Source organism: Adelges cooleyi, unplaced genomic scaffold (genome assembly GCF_023614345.1).
Source record: "Adelges cooleyi isolate 19-005CV unplaced genomic scaffold, UGA_ACOO_1.1 ACOO_flye_CR_arks_rails_tigmint_CR_PRNA_30, whole genome shotgun sequence".
Classification (NCBI taxonomy): domain Eukaryota; kingdom Metazoa; phylum Arthropoda; class Insecta; order Hemiptera; family Adelgidae; genus Adelges; species Adelges cooleyi.
This window is the reverse complement of record NW_026095971.1, coordinates 8,002,627-8,018,782: the sequence shown is the minus strand read 5'-3', so window position 1 is coordinate 8,018,782 and position 16,156 is coordinate 8,002,627. Positions and strand designations below refer to the sequence as shown.

Below are 16,156 nucleotides of genomic sequence, written 5' to 3'. Positions count from 1 at the left end.
TATTATATACATGCACTTCGGCGCCCGTCATACGAATAACTCAAAAACAGATTTGTATATTCGGAGTTATCAGTTATCTCTAAAATAGCTTGACCTATCTTCACTAAATCAGTGACCTCCTGGGACAGTTTAGGGCTATTACAATTCCTGGACATAGACTCGATGATACTAATCTAAATATACTTGGTTTACCGAACATTCGGTTTGGACAAATCGATAAAATGTAATTGAAATAATGAAATGGTACAATATTTTACGTATATAGATATCTAATAGTAGATAACCATGAATATAATTTACTTGTTGGCAATATTTTACACAGTTTTAATGAAATGACATGCTAGTAGCTAACCACTGTAAACTTATTAATAACATGTGATATACCTGCCTGACGTGCCACTCGTTATATTACAAAGTAAATTCTAATCGAAAAGACCGGAACCTCTTATTCGTTTATTGGTGAATTATAATAAATATTGATTGTACTTAATTTTATTTTTCTACTTATCAATAAACCGTGATTTCTATTAAAATTTTAATAATAGTAGTCATGTGTGTAAAATCAATATTTTGCAACTTATTTTCAAAAGAATATAAATTATAATATATTTTAGTTTAAAGGATAAAAAATCAACCAATATAATTTCTAAAATAATATACTCAATTTTAATGTTTTTTACACTTGATGCGAAGTTGAGAAGATGTAGGTTAACTATTCGTTTTTTTATAGATGAGAGAGGAACTTTTTACTAAAGAGAGTAAAACAATAAATGAAGACATGAAGTACAATTATTAGTAGTGAATTATAAGTTGAAAAAGTCTACTCCTTCTTTTCCTAAAAAGTAAAATCAGGAAAATCGTAAAAAAATTTAACGATTAATGTATTATTTTAAAATACAATTTTCTGTTCACATCTAACAATTCGACAGCGATACCACAGATTAGATCAAATATATTTGTTATAATTTAAGTTTCAAAAATAGATAGAGCTCTTAAAAATACTAAAAAAGATTAAAATTTAGTAACTTTATAATATTGTACAATAACATAAACAAAAATGTTTAAAAAAAGAAAAACTACAAAACTGCAATAATTTTAAGAGAAGTATTGTAGAGTGTTAAAAGAGTACTTCACCCGGTATATGTATATAAATTTATAAAAATGTATTTTAAGATATCTAAGAAGTATATTTTATTTATTGCATTTATTAGACGTTTACAAACATAAATCACATATAACTACATGTGCCTAAAACCTAATAGTTATGACTTCTGCCTAAACCTGTTTGATGGAGTACCAATTATATAAAGCTTAAAATATTGAACAATGACGATCATACGTCCTCTCTTGTTTGCCTCAACAACTTGTTATTTAGTTGTTGGCATACGTTATAATATTCGAACTAATACATTTTTTGCAGTACAATCTATAACCATAACAAAGTAAACAGGTATTACAACAACTACAGGCACCCATTTAATTTATCATGCAAATCATAGCCAATTTTTGTCAACATTGAACATTTTTAGTCGTCAGCTTTAAGCTATTCCTAAGGCCAGGAAAGTATACAAAAAGAGAGAGAGCTACAATAAGTATGTAAGTATTCTCAATGATGATTATAGTCGAGAAATGCACATCGTAATACCTATTATGGTAAACATCAAAAAGAGAGGCTAGGATAATGAGAGTCCGTATGTTGTGGTTGATCTCCGCATATATATATATATATATATATATATATATATATATATATATATTTAGACGTCAGCCAAACCTTAAAATTTCATACCACGTGTGTAGCATAAAAAAGAAAAAGTCTTAGGATCATTAGAATGAAGCCTAAATATGTTAATAATATAATCGTTTGAATTAATTATAGTTTTTCACGTTTCACTAGTCACTGTAATAAAATATATTGCGTTCATTTAACTCGAATACCTACCTAATATATTATATTATTAAACATAAAATTTATATTCATACACGTCTGTCATAGACATTCGTAGTTGAACCTATAGGGTGATCATTTTACAGTTTACTGTCGTTAAATGGTGTCCGTAGATTGATTACATTCCCAAACTAATCAAATCAAGTAGCCTAATAACAATAATACGAAATTTTTTTTTTATAAAAACATACATAGACTCCTAAGCTCTTTTTCATTTTACGTTTATGGACCAGTGAATAAATTCATTCACTGATTGACACAAAGATCATTAACTTTAGAAATCAACTTTCCTATGGCTTTTTCGAGTATTATATTAGTTAATAATATAAAGTAGGTATAGTCGGTACCTATTAAATTGTGTGTTACTTAAGTAAAAATGTTATAAATTCACACTATTTCTATAGTTGCTAGTTGTAAAATGATTACCCGGGTAAGTGGTAACGATCGTCGGTTCCCCCTCACCCTGTATACATATTATTTGTATAGTGCGTTATTCGTCCCATACGTTTATAAATAGTATTGTGCTTAATAACATATTATGCAAATTTCGCCAATACTTACCTTATGTTAGTAAATGTCATTGTTGAAGTGTGACGAGTGGGACAAGCGATCGTAGGATTCATTGGACATGGAAAGAAAAAAATAAATATATTTCACAACATTGACATTTAGCCAGCCGCTTACCAATGTAATACAAGTATTTGGTATAACATATTTAGACAACAGTGGTGTTATCATCGATTAATCATCGGTGTATTATTATCCGCGGCTTGTTGCGATAGTCGATCATTATAATTATTCAGTATTTATATTAGTACTGCATATTTTTTGTTGTTGTCTACATAGCAATAAAATACATAATAATATATTATACCTGCAGTTGCCAATGAATTAATTAAAACGCAAATTATACACATACCTAAGTTTTTGGCACCACTCTGGCGCCGTAAACAAACACGTAAACCCGGACTGTTAACGATAAATTAAAGGATAAAAAATGCACAATAAATAAAACCAGCACAGGCTACTACGCCTCGTTTAATAACCATTAACCAACGATTATAATAATCATTTCAATTTTAATTTAAATAACAATAAATGCGTAAGATAATAATATAAAATGTATCCATCATAAAATACACAATGTGCTCGAAGCCACGCGGATTTAACTTATAAATGTACCGTTTACGTAGGTTGTCATTAACCGCTAATAAGCGACTATACAATTTAATGTTAATTGGTATCGAAATTATAAATTGATTATTCCATGAAGACATTGCAAACTGAATAGCGCTAGCCTGCCTTGGGGTTATTAAATTAATTTCATGTAGAAAATAGGTGTAATTTATTGAGAAGAACGGGTTGGGTTGGGTAACCGGTTAACAGGATTGAACAATTTTGACCTACCACTTCTATGAAAATCTTTTAAATTCTTAATCATCTTTCAAATGAGGCGCCTAGAACACAAGGGGTATTTTTACAAAATTTGAGTTAAGCGCACAGCTAAATTACAAATTGTCCATTTTATTTGGTGGTAAAGATAAATAAGTGAATTATTCATCATTTGCTGCGATCTGGTAGCAAATCACCTAACCCCCAAACGAAAACACCATATGATGTAATATTTGAGCTTGATTTTCTTGAAATCAATAAAATGCCACTTGTACCCTTTGTGTTCTAGGCACCTCAAGTATAATATCATAAGTCAAAACGTATTCAATATCATAACTTTTGACTTTATACTAGGTGTTTTTACTTTAAATTATGGACCGAGTAAAACGCAATGCTAAATAATACTTAGCCATGTTTTAATTGAAACCTAATGAAAAACGTCATTAATATAGAGCCTGTAATCTTAAACTCTGCTCTGACGTAAACTTAACTAGCAATCAATATGGACATACTTTCCAGTTTTCTGTAAACCAATGTAAATTTTTCGCTCTCACTATGCTTAGTTTTAGCTTTGAACGAATAATTTGAAAGAACATTAATTTCCTGTTTCCTAATGAATATAATATATAGGTACAAAATGTGTAATGTATTATTTAATTTGAGAGTCAGAAAATTAATTTGACATAAATCTTTATTTTAGTGTGGTTTTTCTTCATGTATTCACATTATTGGTTCTACTGACATTATTTTTAATAGAACATGTAATGCCCCTTACCAAAAAATTTCTATATTTCATAAATCATAGTTGAATCATGGATTCCATCCATATCTGTATGTATCTGTTTTTACTGTGTTCTGACACAGTAAAAAAAAACTATCAACATTTCAACATTAAAAACAAATCCACTGTGAAATTTTGTTTATATGTTAAATAGCCTAGTTTTCCTATAATGGAGTGTTTTAATTATAATTCAATAAAATGTTTGTTCTCATTCTTCTTCGCCTTCATCTTACTATTTGGGGTTGGCCACCCATGTCTTGAACCTCCCCTCGACACGATTTTCCACATCATCAGCGTTAACGATACAAATTTCGACGTGTCTGTCCGATTTTTTGTCGAAACTTAGAGAAATAGTTATTCGATAGGTGCTTTAGTTTTTACTTTTTAAAGTTTTCAACTGGTGGCGCGACGCATGAGTTGGTTCGGCAACGCGACACCAGAAGCGCCGCGGTTCTTACCCGGCGGCCGGTGCATGCATACATAAACATTCAACATATATATAATAATAAAAACACAGTATAAAGGTACCGCGTTGCCGGCAGCCGTGGCCCGAACGTATCGTGCATTATGTTATGTGTATATACGTATCGAATATAGTAATAATATCAACATACATGTCGCGTATGCGTCGAGCGTTTCAGTAGCGATTGGTGTGCATGCGCTGTGCGTTGGCGTTCAGCTTGTCTCGATCAACCGCGGGCGAAACCGACTTATAGGCTTGGCTCGTGTTTTCGCGCACTCTCATTGCTCAGTGCCGCGTTTGCCCGTGAATCGTGAACGCGTTCACGGCGGCCACTGCTGTGCCGATTGTGTGTGGCTTTATTATTATTTTTTTTTTATTCATATTTTCTGTGTGATCAGTTTGTTTTTCCGTTTACCCGGTCCGGGGCCCGTGGTCACGGCACACACGGTCGGAGCTGATCCGTACGTGGACTTTGAACGCATAATATCGTACACGGTTATAGTTATTGTGTGCGGACGTTTTTTTAGTACTTGAGCTCACATACTAAAAACCGACGGAGATCACTATCGGCTGTAACACATAAACATTAACACTTGCGCCATTATACTTGTGTACCTTTTATTTATATATATATAAATATATGTTGTTATATTATTATAATCGGCGATTATGGTGATCGTGCGGACGGCGGACTATTACGGCGAACTACGAAAAAATATTATAATCTCAATAATGCAAACGTCAAACGACGGTCTAATGTTTCCATTACAATGTCTCTAAATGACGACATCCGTCAAATGCATCTCTTATTGTTTAATTCTTAATTATTAGTTATCTCCCCGTTTTCCTTTTATTCTTTTATTTTCCTCCTTTCGCTCTTTTTATTATTATTACTAATTTGTTAATCTGATTTTTTCTGTTCACTCGTTGTTTTTTAAATTGTTTATTGATATATAAGAATATAATCTTTTTACGACAGACAAATTAAGAAGGACTTCTTCTTTTTATATAAAATTATTTAAATACAAATTTTTATACGCACAAACGTTGCAATTATAATATCATACATTTTATATTATATTATTTATTCAATTTTTTTTTTAAGTTAAGTCGGACGTGAGCGAGTGGTTAGGTGATTTCTTACCTCTCGCATATCATTACAATTTTTTTCTCTAAAGCAACATGTCAATCTCACCCAAATGGTAATATTCAATTAAACGTAGTATAACATTTCACTTATACAGCTACCTATATTTAGTATTAAATTTCCCTATTACTATACCACATATAACTTAAGCATAAGGTCCTGAAGATTTTACTTATTTGTGACATTATCCTGTTATCATTAAACATGAAAGACAAACCGAATTCGACGCGCATTTACGACAAAGATGGATTTCGCAGGCGAGCTGCTTGTATATGTGTACGCAAGGATTCCGATGAGGTAATTATATTAATTTAAACTGTTATTAGTATTATTTAACACAGAACAATATGAATTTTGTATACTGGTGTATATTGTATGAACGGTATAAGTAAAGTTTTCCGCTTACTTGTTATTTTGTTCCTCTTACAGTTGTTTATTTTTTCTTCTGTAAAACCTTAATATATGTACATTAATATATCTTTTTGTTATTATATTATGTTAAAAAAATGCCGATTTACCAATATGCTCTTATGGCAGTGTAAACCAATCATATTAATTTAGTTTGTTAGCTCTATATTGTGTGATGTTTGCTCAATACCTTAAATTTCTTTTATCATTGCATATGGATTTTGAAAAAAGTATAATTTATATGCTGACATACAGCTATGCTGTAGTTAGTATATACCTACTAAGCATAATTTAATGTTAGATATAATATTCTATAATGATTTATTTCATTTAATAATACATTTATATTAGTATATGCATTGTATATAATTGGTGAAAGATCTGTCACTGCCTATGGGTATGCCAATTACTGAGAGTTCCTAATAAGTTCAGTTTAATAGTTAAAATTTGTATTTAATCTTAAAATGTTAATTTTTAACTAAGACATAGTAATTATTGCAATCTATCTCGTCTATTTGAAAAAGTTCTGATTGTGCTATTTTAATGTGTTCTTTGTACTTTTAGTATTTCACATTTGTAAATACTTGTACAAGTATAACATTATTTCAGTGTTCTTTTTTGATACTTTACAAAATATATCACAATAACTTAAAGCTGTGGCCGGTATCTATCTCTGTTAATCACTTTGCTTTACATAGGTCTATTGTAATATGACAGTTTATTATTTGATAAAAGAAACATATTATAAAAAAGTCGCTAATGATACACTTTGTACACATACAATTTTATCTACTTAATAATTATTTAAAAAAAAACATCAGTTTTATTTAACACCATTTATAAACCTAAAAATATAGAATAATATAAGTAATACAAACAAATTTTCCTAACTTTTATATATTTTTGTGAATGTTTTGTTAATATTTTATATTGTGTTAATACATTAGTTTGAATTTTCAACTTATTACAACATTGTTAGAAAAAGGAATCAATATCCATTTTTTCGTTTACAATCAACTGTTCTGTTTTTAATCTGTTAGTTTTTTCTGACACATATTTTTAATTTGTTTTTTAGAATGGGAGTTTCATATAATCAGTTTTTTATGTATAAAAAGGGTTACCTACCTACTATGACTTTCTGGAAAGTAATTTTACCTTAAATATATATGGCATTAAACTTAAAGATAAGATAATTATTGCTTTATTTAAAACTATGTAAAATATTACCATTATCACTATCTCTTATGTTTAGTTTGTTTAAACAAGTTTTCTGTTGAAAGCTGTGTGACAATTTCCGCTTACTTTTTTTGGATTTGTTTCAAGGTTAAGCTGTAAAAATTTACATTAGTCTAGGTAGACAACGTTAATTTTAAACAAAAAATATACATATACTTTTTTTTCATGTCTAATAATAACTAATTATGTATTTCTTCTAAAAGCGTACAGGCACTTTGTATCTACTAACTATTATAATATAAAATCATACTTTGTACATTTGTAAACTGTTAAATAATACAAATCAAAACAAATTAACACAATGACTGTATACATTCTGTATATGTACATTGAGAGTAGTACTATATATAAAAAATAGAACATAATTATTTATTCAGTAAAGCTATTTACAAAATAATGATTTTAGGTACATAAGACTATGCGACAGTTTTAGTTAGTGGACAGTAGCAACCTTTATTTAGGTCATGGGTATTTTAAAAATCTTACCTATATCTTCACAGCTTTAGACTAAGCCTTATATTAATGTATAAATATTAAGTATAAAATTCACAAATATTTCCACATCTTGTAGTTTAATTTTTAATAACTAGTTCAAGGAGAACTAAGGTAACTGTTTCATTAAAGTACTTTTAAAAAAATGTATATTTAATTAATGACTATAGACTATTGTGCATATATATAGGTATATGATACTTTTTGAAGGTGCTGTTGGTGACTTCATCTAGTAGACCGGAACAGTGGATAGTGCCAGGTGGTGGAATTGAACCGGAAGAAGAACCGAGTGCAACTGCTATTAGAGAAGTAGTTGAGGAAGCCGGCGTCGTGGGCAGACTACACAGACGACTTGGGACATTTGAAGATAGGGTTTGTTTGCATAAACATAAACAATGTTTTTTGTGTGAATTTTTTATTGAATGTACATTTTGTCTTTACAGACCCATACAAGGAGGCACAGGACAGATGTGTTTGTGATGATAGTTACAGAAGAGCTACCCGAGTGGGAAGACTCGTTGGGCATAGGTGAGATATATTATATATTATAACATAATAATATAATATCTGAAGTTATCTATATCTAAGCAAGATTTGTAGAACAATTATATTTCCCCACTTTATGATTATTACCATCAATAAACAGGAAACAGGTAATAATGTCAGTGAAAAGTCTCCAAAAATGTTGTTTACAGATATAAATAAAATTTATGTGTTCATGTCCGAGGAGCACTGATCTGAGCGCACGGCAAGTTCCAGCAATGCCAGTGTATCTTTACACGAACCAATTCACCCGGTATTTCGAACTCTCATATCTCTGCTACTTCTTAAGATAGGCTTTTAAAATTTGAAATCTAAATTAAGTTTAAATAGTTTAGGACACTGTCTAAAATTGAGGCCATATTATTTAGCCGTTTTAAAATGGGAGGATTTCAAAATTTGCATTTTTTTTACTGACTCACTCATTATCAAAATTATAAGACACTTCCCGTATAGGTAGAAACGTAAAATTTGACACAAAGGTGGGTCTTATAGTGTAAGTAAAGGGAAAAATCTGAAAAATGCAATTTTCTCAAAATTAATGTGCTAGGTGGGGATTAATGACCTTCACCGCCGCTACAGCCAGTACAGGGCGCTGTTGATGCCCACGTCTCTAGTCAGCCATCATTTGGTCGTAGTTTGTGTCTTTGTTAATTTGTGTTCATATGTTTGGAAGTGTAGCAGTGTTCTTTGTTCTTGTTACGTTTGTCACGTGGTTTATTATAAAGTGTAATTGTACACCTAAACGTTTAGGTTTCGTTTATACGTTTATAATACTAAACTAGATTTATAATGGCTACTTGTATAAATTCTAGCTGCACTAATATATTAATTAAATTACACTATATTAATTATGACTAACTTAATTACTATTATGGTTTATTAATAATAAATTATTAATCATTATGCATTGTGGCTACTTGTATAAATTCTAGCTTCACTATAAAGAGTAGTTTTATGTACTTATCTACGTAGTTAATATAATAACACGTAAAAACAAGAGAAAATCTACAACGTACAATATCCATTCAATGCCTCGTAAAAAAAAAAAAAACTTCCCCTATAATACTGAAGCCCGCAAAAAAGAATGATATCCCCAACAAAAACCTAACAGTGAAAAAAAGCCAAGTTTCACATCCCCTCCCAAAAATGTCAGCCTATCAAAGTAGTGAATCTACATTTTGGCCAAGTCTGCTATTTCTTTAGTTCATAACCACACTTCACTCCTACTTTCATGAGCAACACTACTCTTTTATTTTTATTGCTTAACACTTAGCCAGTTTCTGAATTAAGCATGAAACATCATTATCAAATGTACCTAGGAGTTATGTGGGTAATGGGAAGAAGAGAACTCAGAAAAAAGTAAAAGGTTCAGATTCCCTCTCGAAAAAGTCAAACAATCAAAGTAGTGGTATCTACATTGCGGCCATGTCTGTTTTATGCCTCATTCAGAAAGGTCATGTTTCATTTAGAAACTAGCCAAGTGTTAAGCAATACAAATAAGTTTATAAATTAGGATCGGAGGGAAAGTTCGCAGATAAAAATTATGCTGCACTCCACCTTTCCTCCTGCTCTAAACTTGAAACTTCAAAAATAGTTATTCAAAACTGGTTATCGACCAGTCAACATTATTCTCAATTTAAAAAGTTAATCAAATATATACGTTACCATTCAAAATTCAAAAGTTGCTGTCAAAAAAACTAAGTTGGGAGGGGGTAAAAACAAAAAAAATTGTGAAAAATTGAGATCACATTGTATAAAAACAATATGAAATAAAAAACATTTTAATTTCTTATTAAACCCTATAAAATATTGAGGAGTGGCTCATCATAAAAAAAGTCACCCTGTATTACAGCTAAATGAACATATTATTGTGTTTTGTAATGTGGAATTCAAACTATTTTGTTGTTGTTTACAGCAAAAAAAGAATAGTATACTTTAAAGATGGTTTTTTGTATAAAATCATTTGTAGATATGGACTTTAAAATTTAAAAACCTGTTCTAGTTGGTTAGTTATTATCTTAATTATTTTATGCATAAATAAAATTGTTTTATTTGTCATGGTTAAACCTACTAATAATTTCTGTATTTTATCATTTAATATGAGGTGCAAGAAGTATGTTTAACTAGCCTGGAGTTTTAAACAACTCGATCACTATTTTTTTGATGTTTTGTAGGACACGTTAAGTGTCCTGAAGTTTATTGTTGTGAAATATTAACAATAATAACGATAGTGAAAATAAAGAACAGTGTCTAGATTATACCGCTCAACATTTTGAAATTTAATACTTTATTTGTTGGTTATTAACAGCTCTTTTTATAATGCTATTTTTAATGAAGGTCAATTGTTTTAAATCTGACTATCTAGTCTACTGCCTTTACAAAAAATAGCATATGCCATTTTTTGCTTTTCCTGTCCATTGGACCTTTATATAGACCTTTGTAAAGAGAAAATTTTGTTTGTCACAAGTTATCTAATAAACAAAACAACCCAACAAATGTAATTCTTGTCAATTAATAAAACATTTTTTTTTTTACAGGTCGTAAGCGTAAATGGTTCAAATTAGAAGATGCGTTAAATATGCTACGTTTACATAAACCCACCCAACATACATACCTGGAAAGTTTTGCACTCAATAAACAAAAAGTTAACACCTGATATCATTCTCTAGATGGATTAATACTAAACTATTATAATTTTTAAACATTTTACATCCTTAATATAATTTAGAATAAAATATCTTCTCGCTATAGCTAATAGAATAGTTTAAGTAACATGAATTCACGTAATTTTTAAGATAAAAAAGTTTATCGATATTTAGATATAAGGTATAAAATCAATTTTTGTCATCATTTAATTTATATAATACAGATTTTTTAACACTTCAATCTTAATTTAAATGAGATTTGTATGAACTGAACAAAGTCAATAAAAAAACATTTAAACTTTTTTAATAATACTAAAATCTGATAAGAAAAAATGTATACACAATATTAGTGTAATGATACTTATTGTAAAACATCAATTGACAGACTGCCAATAAACTTAAGTGGTTGATATAACCAAGTTAAATTTTATTATGTATGATATTATTATTTATTTTTTAGTTTATAATTGTCATGTTAGTATTTTATTATTTCCCATTTGTAAACTATCATCAATTAATGATATTAATAAATGTTAAGATGTTTAATGCTTAAGCTTTAACATTTTTTAGGGGTTTTAGGGGGAAATTAAAGTTATTAACAATAAAAAAAATCACATACATTGGTTTATTTTTTATTAAATTATTCTTACCTAATACTTAACAAAATTATAAGAAATAAACTATATCGTTTGGTTAAAAAAAAACATAAGTATATTTTTCAAAAATCATCTTGCAGTAAATTTCCAGCCAGTTGTACTTTTTCACCTGGTTTGAAAGCTGGCATGCCTAAGTAAGGGCAACTAGCACAACGAAATGCATCGCCCAAGTAACACTAGAAAAAATGTTTAATCATTATTTATTATAACAGGTTACATAATATATATTTATACATACAAGAGTTAAACTAAATTGGTGTTATATTTTAATAAAAAGTGTCAGAAAGCTCTACACTCTTAGAAACATCTAATTTACTATGCAAAATTTAGATTTTTTAAAATATTCCAAATTGGAACACATTCTTTCCAGCAAAACAGCTTATTATTATTATTTTTGCTCAACTAGTGCTTAAATTTTATTATTCATTAATAATAAGTGTTTTTTATTTTATTAAAAACCATACTATCAAAATAATATGATTATACAGTAATTTAATTCCTGATCAGATTTATTTTTAGAATGGAACACGCTTTAGCCTTGGTCCCCCAGATCGAAAACGACACGAAATAGCGTCATAAAAGTAGCACAAAATCTAGCAGTTGTTTTTTTTATATAAAATATATCTTCTTCTTCTCTACTAAAGGCCTTGCCTTGTCATTGCAAATCTGGTTCGGTTAGGTGTGTATTCTGGCCCCTACCCACAGGGGCATAACATATATATAAGTATAAAATGTCTTGTGGCAAGTCTTAAGATCTGAACAATTATTGATATATAATAATAATTATATTCAGTGCATCAAATACCTAAATTATTTGATTATTGTATAAACTTATTATTTACTTATTCACAACCATATTTTATATAATAGATAAATTTACATATATTCATATTGTTTTAAGTTAACCATGAAAGGTACAAATTATCCTCATAATTAAAATAATTTTACAACGAGCACAATTAAATGAATGGTTAAATTCATCCGAAAACTGACCAGGTGAATGTTGCCAATAAACCAATTAAGGCCAAATAGTTAAAAACTACTGAAAAAACATTTGGCCACAACATAAAATTAAGATTACACTATCATAATATTTCGCAAGGAGAAAAAAATTATGATATCGAATACGTTTTGACTTATGATATACTTGAGGTGCTTAGAACACAAGGGGTATAAGTGGCATTTTATTGATTTCAAGAATATCAAGCTCAAAGTTTACATCCATATGGCGTTTTCGTTAGGGGTTAGGCGATTTGCTACCAGATCGCAGCAAATGATGAATAATTCACTTATTTATATTTACCACCAAATAAAATGGACAATTTGTAGTTTAGCTGTGCTAAATTGCTGGCTAATTTGTAGTTTAATTCAGATTTTGTAAAAACGTCACTTATACCCCTTGTGTTCTAGGCGCCTCAGATCAGAAATAATCATTATTCAAGAGCCAGCAGACTAAAGCGTGTTCTATGTTTTATAATTTTAGCCGTTAGGCTTTAAGTAGACGGTAACTTTATTTTTATTTGATCGTTAGAGCAAGATATTATTTATAACAATTTACAACCCAAATCTTTTTTATTTAGTGTATCAAAAAAATATAATTAAATACTTTTATATATAATACTTTTATTATTCCCACTTTTATTCAAATAATAAAATAATTTGTTGAAATTGAAAATGTATTGATTACAGTTTTATTTATTACCATAAAATTTTATATATATTTAAATAGTACCTAGAATATCTTTTAACACTACTAATATACAAATAAATTATAATTAAGTTGTTATTGATTATTGTGATGAATTTTGGTGAATGTCATAATAAAATAATTTGTGTTTGAATTATAAAGTGTTAAATGGCAGACTGTAAATTAAAACTACTACTTGATACAATTTCTTTTGAATAAAATATTTTGGGAATTTTTAAACTTACGCTTCCACAGGATGATTTTGCATTTGCTGTATCCGGTTGTGTATCTACAATTTCATTAGCAAGTTCTTCAGCTAACCCACAAGTACAATTTTTGCAGGCCTTACTTTTTTTGGTTGTAGCACATACTAAACATTATAAACAAAATATTCAATTTAGATGATTGCCCAACTCATAACTGCTATTTCTATGTACTATTTCTTTCTTACCTTTTAGAGATGTCGATTCTGGTTTTTTTAAATCGTCTGCCTCTAATAAATCGTCTTCCGATATAGTTTCTACATCATCATTACCGTCCACTTTCCATGCTGAAGCTACACTACCCATATTTACTGTTTTCAGAGTGACTTTATCACTTGAGCCAACCTAAAATAATAGAATGCCTAAAATATTTGTTTTTTAAACATAAAATATGTTATAAAATTACCGCATAAGTAGCTTTACTGCCTTCGACTATTCCTCGAGTAATGCTTGATGCTACATTCAAAAAACCACACATTTTCAAACATTTTACTAGTTGTTCTTCGGCATCTACATTGGTTTTCACTATTAATTTACCGCCGGCAGATAAAAGGTTCACATACTTGGCTATTAAGTCAAAATCATTTTGTACACCTGATCCAATAACTCCCGATAAAATAGCATCAAATGAAGACTCTTTAAAATCTATATAAATACCAGTTTGAAGTTAAATCATTATTAAATAAAGGGAAGACAAATATTTTACATATTATGTACCTGTTTTGATATTTGCTGGATTAGTGAATTTAATATTGACTTTATTGGAATAATGTTGAACGATCTGTTCTAGTTCGGAACTGTCTAAAGACTCAGTAACCACCAATAATACATTTTTCTTGTCATTTTCAATTAACAAAGAATATGCACTACACAAATCGTTAAGGGTTGCAATATACGTATTTTCCATTTTATTTATTTAATTTTATAACAATGACAATTAAAAATATAACACGACTAATCAGTAATATTGCGACATGCGTATTACTATTCTGGTCTCTGAATTGCAAATAGTTTTCGGTGTGTGCGTGAACATAATACCACAGAATAACATAATACTAAAAATTATCAGCCCCGTAACCATTGATAAGAAATTCGTCACCGCAATGGTTACCTCGTATGTTATGTTGCATTTTGTCAATTTAAGGAGTTATAATGTACATGGAAATTACATCCGAGGCTGACTGTTCTAAACTCCAAGACGACTTAAATAAATTTGAAAACTAGTGTTTGAACAATGGTCTTTCAATAAATGCGGAAAAATGTATGAAAATATCATTTTCCCGTTGCCGTAACCCTACTTCAGCCCAATACTTAATTAATAATCGAGTTTTACAAAATGTTAAACAGCTGAAAGACCTTGGTGTTTATTTTTCCTATGATTTATCATTTCATCAGCATATCCAAAATATAAAACTAAAAACATTAGGTTTCATTAGGAGAAATTGTTATAATTTTTCAAATTTAATGTGCATTAGAACCCTGTATATTTGTTTAGTTCGTACAATTTTAGAATATGCCTCCATATTGTGGAATCCAGTCCAAAGCGGACTTACTAATGACTTAGAACGTGTCCAAGACTGTTTTTTGCGAACAGTAAGCTTTAAATTTAATATGCAAACTGAACATAGAAATTCCGTTCTGCATATATTAAATCTCGATATGCTCGCATATAGACGTAAGTTAAATGATTTAATTTTTATACACAAGTTGCTTAATAATGTTATCGATAGTCCTGAACTCCTAAATAAATTGTTATTCCATATTCCTTCCTACAACTCTCGCCTACGTCCAACTTTTCATGTTAGTTTCCACCGCCAAAATTATAGTTTTTTCACTCCTATTAACCGCATTTGTATTACCTTTAATAACTTACCTCTCTCTTTTGATGTCTTTCATGACTCCCTTCTTGAATTAAAATTGGCTCTTACCCACAACTGATTTAGGCTCATTTATACTTAATCGTCCAATTTTTGTCATATTTATATATTTTGTTTGTTATCGTTGTTATAAATATGTTTTTCTTTATTGATACTGTTTATAATTTATAATTATTAATCTGTGATCTACTTACTTGAATGTTACACTCTTGCCTTCGGGGCGTTAAATATATATTATTATTATTATTATTATTATTATTATTATTATTATTATAGGGTAAATATACCCCGTCTTGATCATATCCCTTCAATAAAAAATTATATTGATAGCAAAAAATATAACAAACCTTAAATAAAATATTATTAAAACACGTGTATTGGTAGCTTTGGAAATTATCATATATTTTTACACAAACGAGAGTTATACCGTTGAAAAGCCCTTGAATTTTCCTATAAGATTGTGTCTAATACTTCGTTTTGGGGATTTGCGGTTTTTTATAAACAATATTTTTTTTAAAAGTGGTTTAATTAATTAATTTCGTTCAATTTATTTCGACAGCGTAAATTCATGTTAATTTGTATATGGTTCAGCATATAATTGTTTAGTTATACATTTTT

At 29.2% G+C, this 16,156-nt stretch overlaps 2 protein-coding genes across 2 annotated transcripts; one reads left to right on the top strand and one right to left on the bottom strand.

Annotated features, from left to right (window-relative positions):
• Positions 1–4,765: 4,765 nt before the first annotated feature.
• LOC126838300 (diphosphoinositol polyphosphate phosphohydrolase 3-alpha) lies at positions 4,766–11,580 on the top strand. Its single transcript, XM_050572621.1, has 4 exons — positions 4,766–6,028; positions 8,078–8,239; positions 8,311–8,395; positions 10,948–11,580. The coding sequence occupies exons 1-4, from the start codon at positions 5,936–5,938 to the stop codon at positions 11,064–11,066; spliced, it is 459 nt and encodes a 152-aa protein (XP_050428578.1). The 5' UTR covers positions 4,766–5,935; the 3' UTR covers positions 11,067–11,580.
• Positions 11,581–11,671: 91 nt separating this feature from the next.
• On the bottom strand, positions 11,672–14,677 carry LOC126838299 (anamorsin homolog). The gene is made up of 5 exons (XM_050572620.1): positions 14,379–14,677; positions 14,068–14,306; positions 13,850–14,006; positions 13,644–13,768; positions 11,672–11,887 (listed from the first exon to the last, which is right to left on the bottom strand). The coding sequence occupies exons 1-5, from the start codon at positions 14,566–14,568 to the stop codon at positions 11,774–11,776; spliced, it is 825 nt and encodes a 274-aa protein (XP_050428577.1). The 5' UTR covers positions 14,569–14,677; the 3' UTR covers positions 11,672–11,773.
• Positions 14,678–16,156: the final 1,479 nt, after the last annotated feature.

Excerpts from the sequence above, each read along its gene's own strand:
- LOC126838300 (XM_050572621.1), top strand. The coding sequence starts at position 5,936 with ATGAAAGACAAACCGAATTCGACGCGCATTTACGACAAAGATGGATTT. Across the intron at positions 8,240-8,310 it reads TTGGGACATTTGAAGATAGG|ACCCATACAAGGAGGCACAG; the intron begins GTTTGTTTGCAT and ends TTGTCTTTACAG. Across the intron at positions 8,396-10,947 it reads GGAAGACTCGTTGGGCATAG|GTCGTAAGCGTAAATGGTTC; the intron begins GTGAGATATATT and ends TTTTTTTTACAG.
- LOC126838299 (XM_050572620.1), bottom strand. The coding sequence starts at position 14,568 with ATGGAAAATACGTATATTGCAACCCTTAACGATTTGTGTAGTGCATAT. Across the intron at positions 14,007-14,067 it reads GCAGTAAAGCTACTTATGCG|GTTGGCTCAAGTGATAAAGT; the intron begins GTAATTTTATAA and ends CTATTATTTTAG. Across the intron at positions 13,769-13,849 it reads AGAATCGACATCTCTAAAAG|TATGTGCTACAACCAAAAAA; the intron begins GTAAGAAAGAAA and ends TATAATGTTTAG.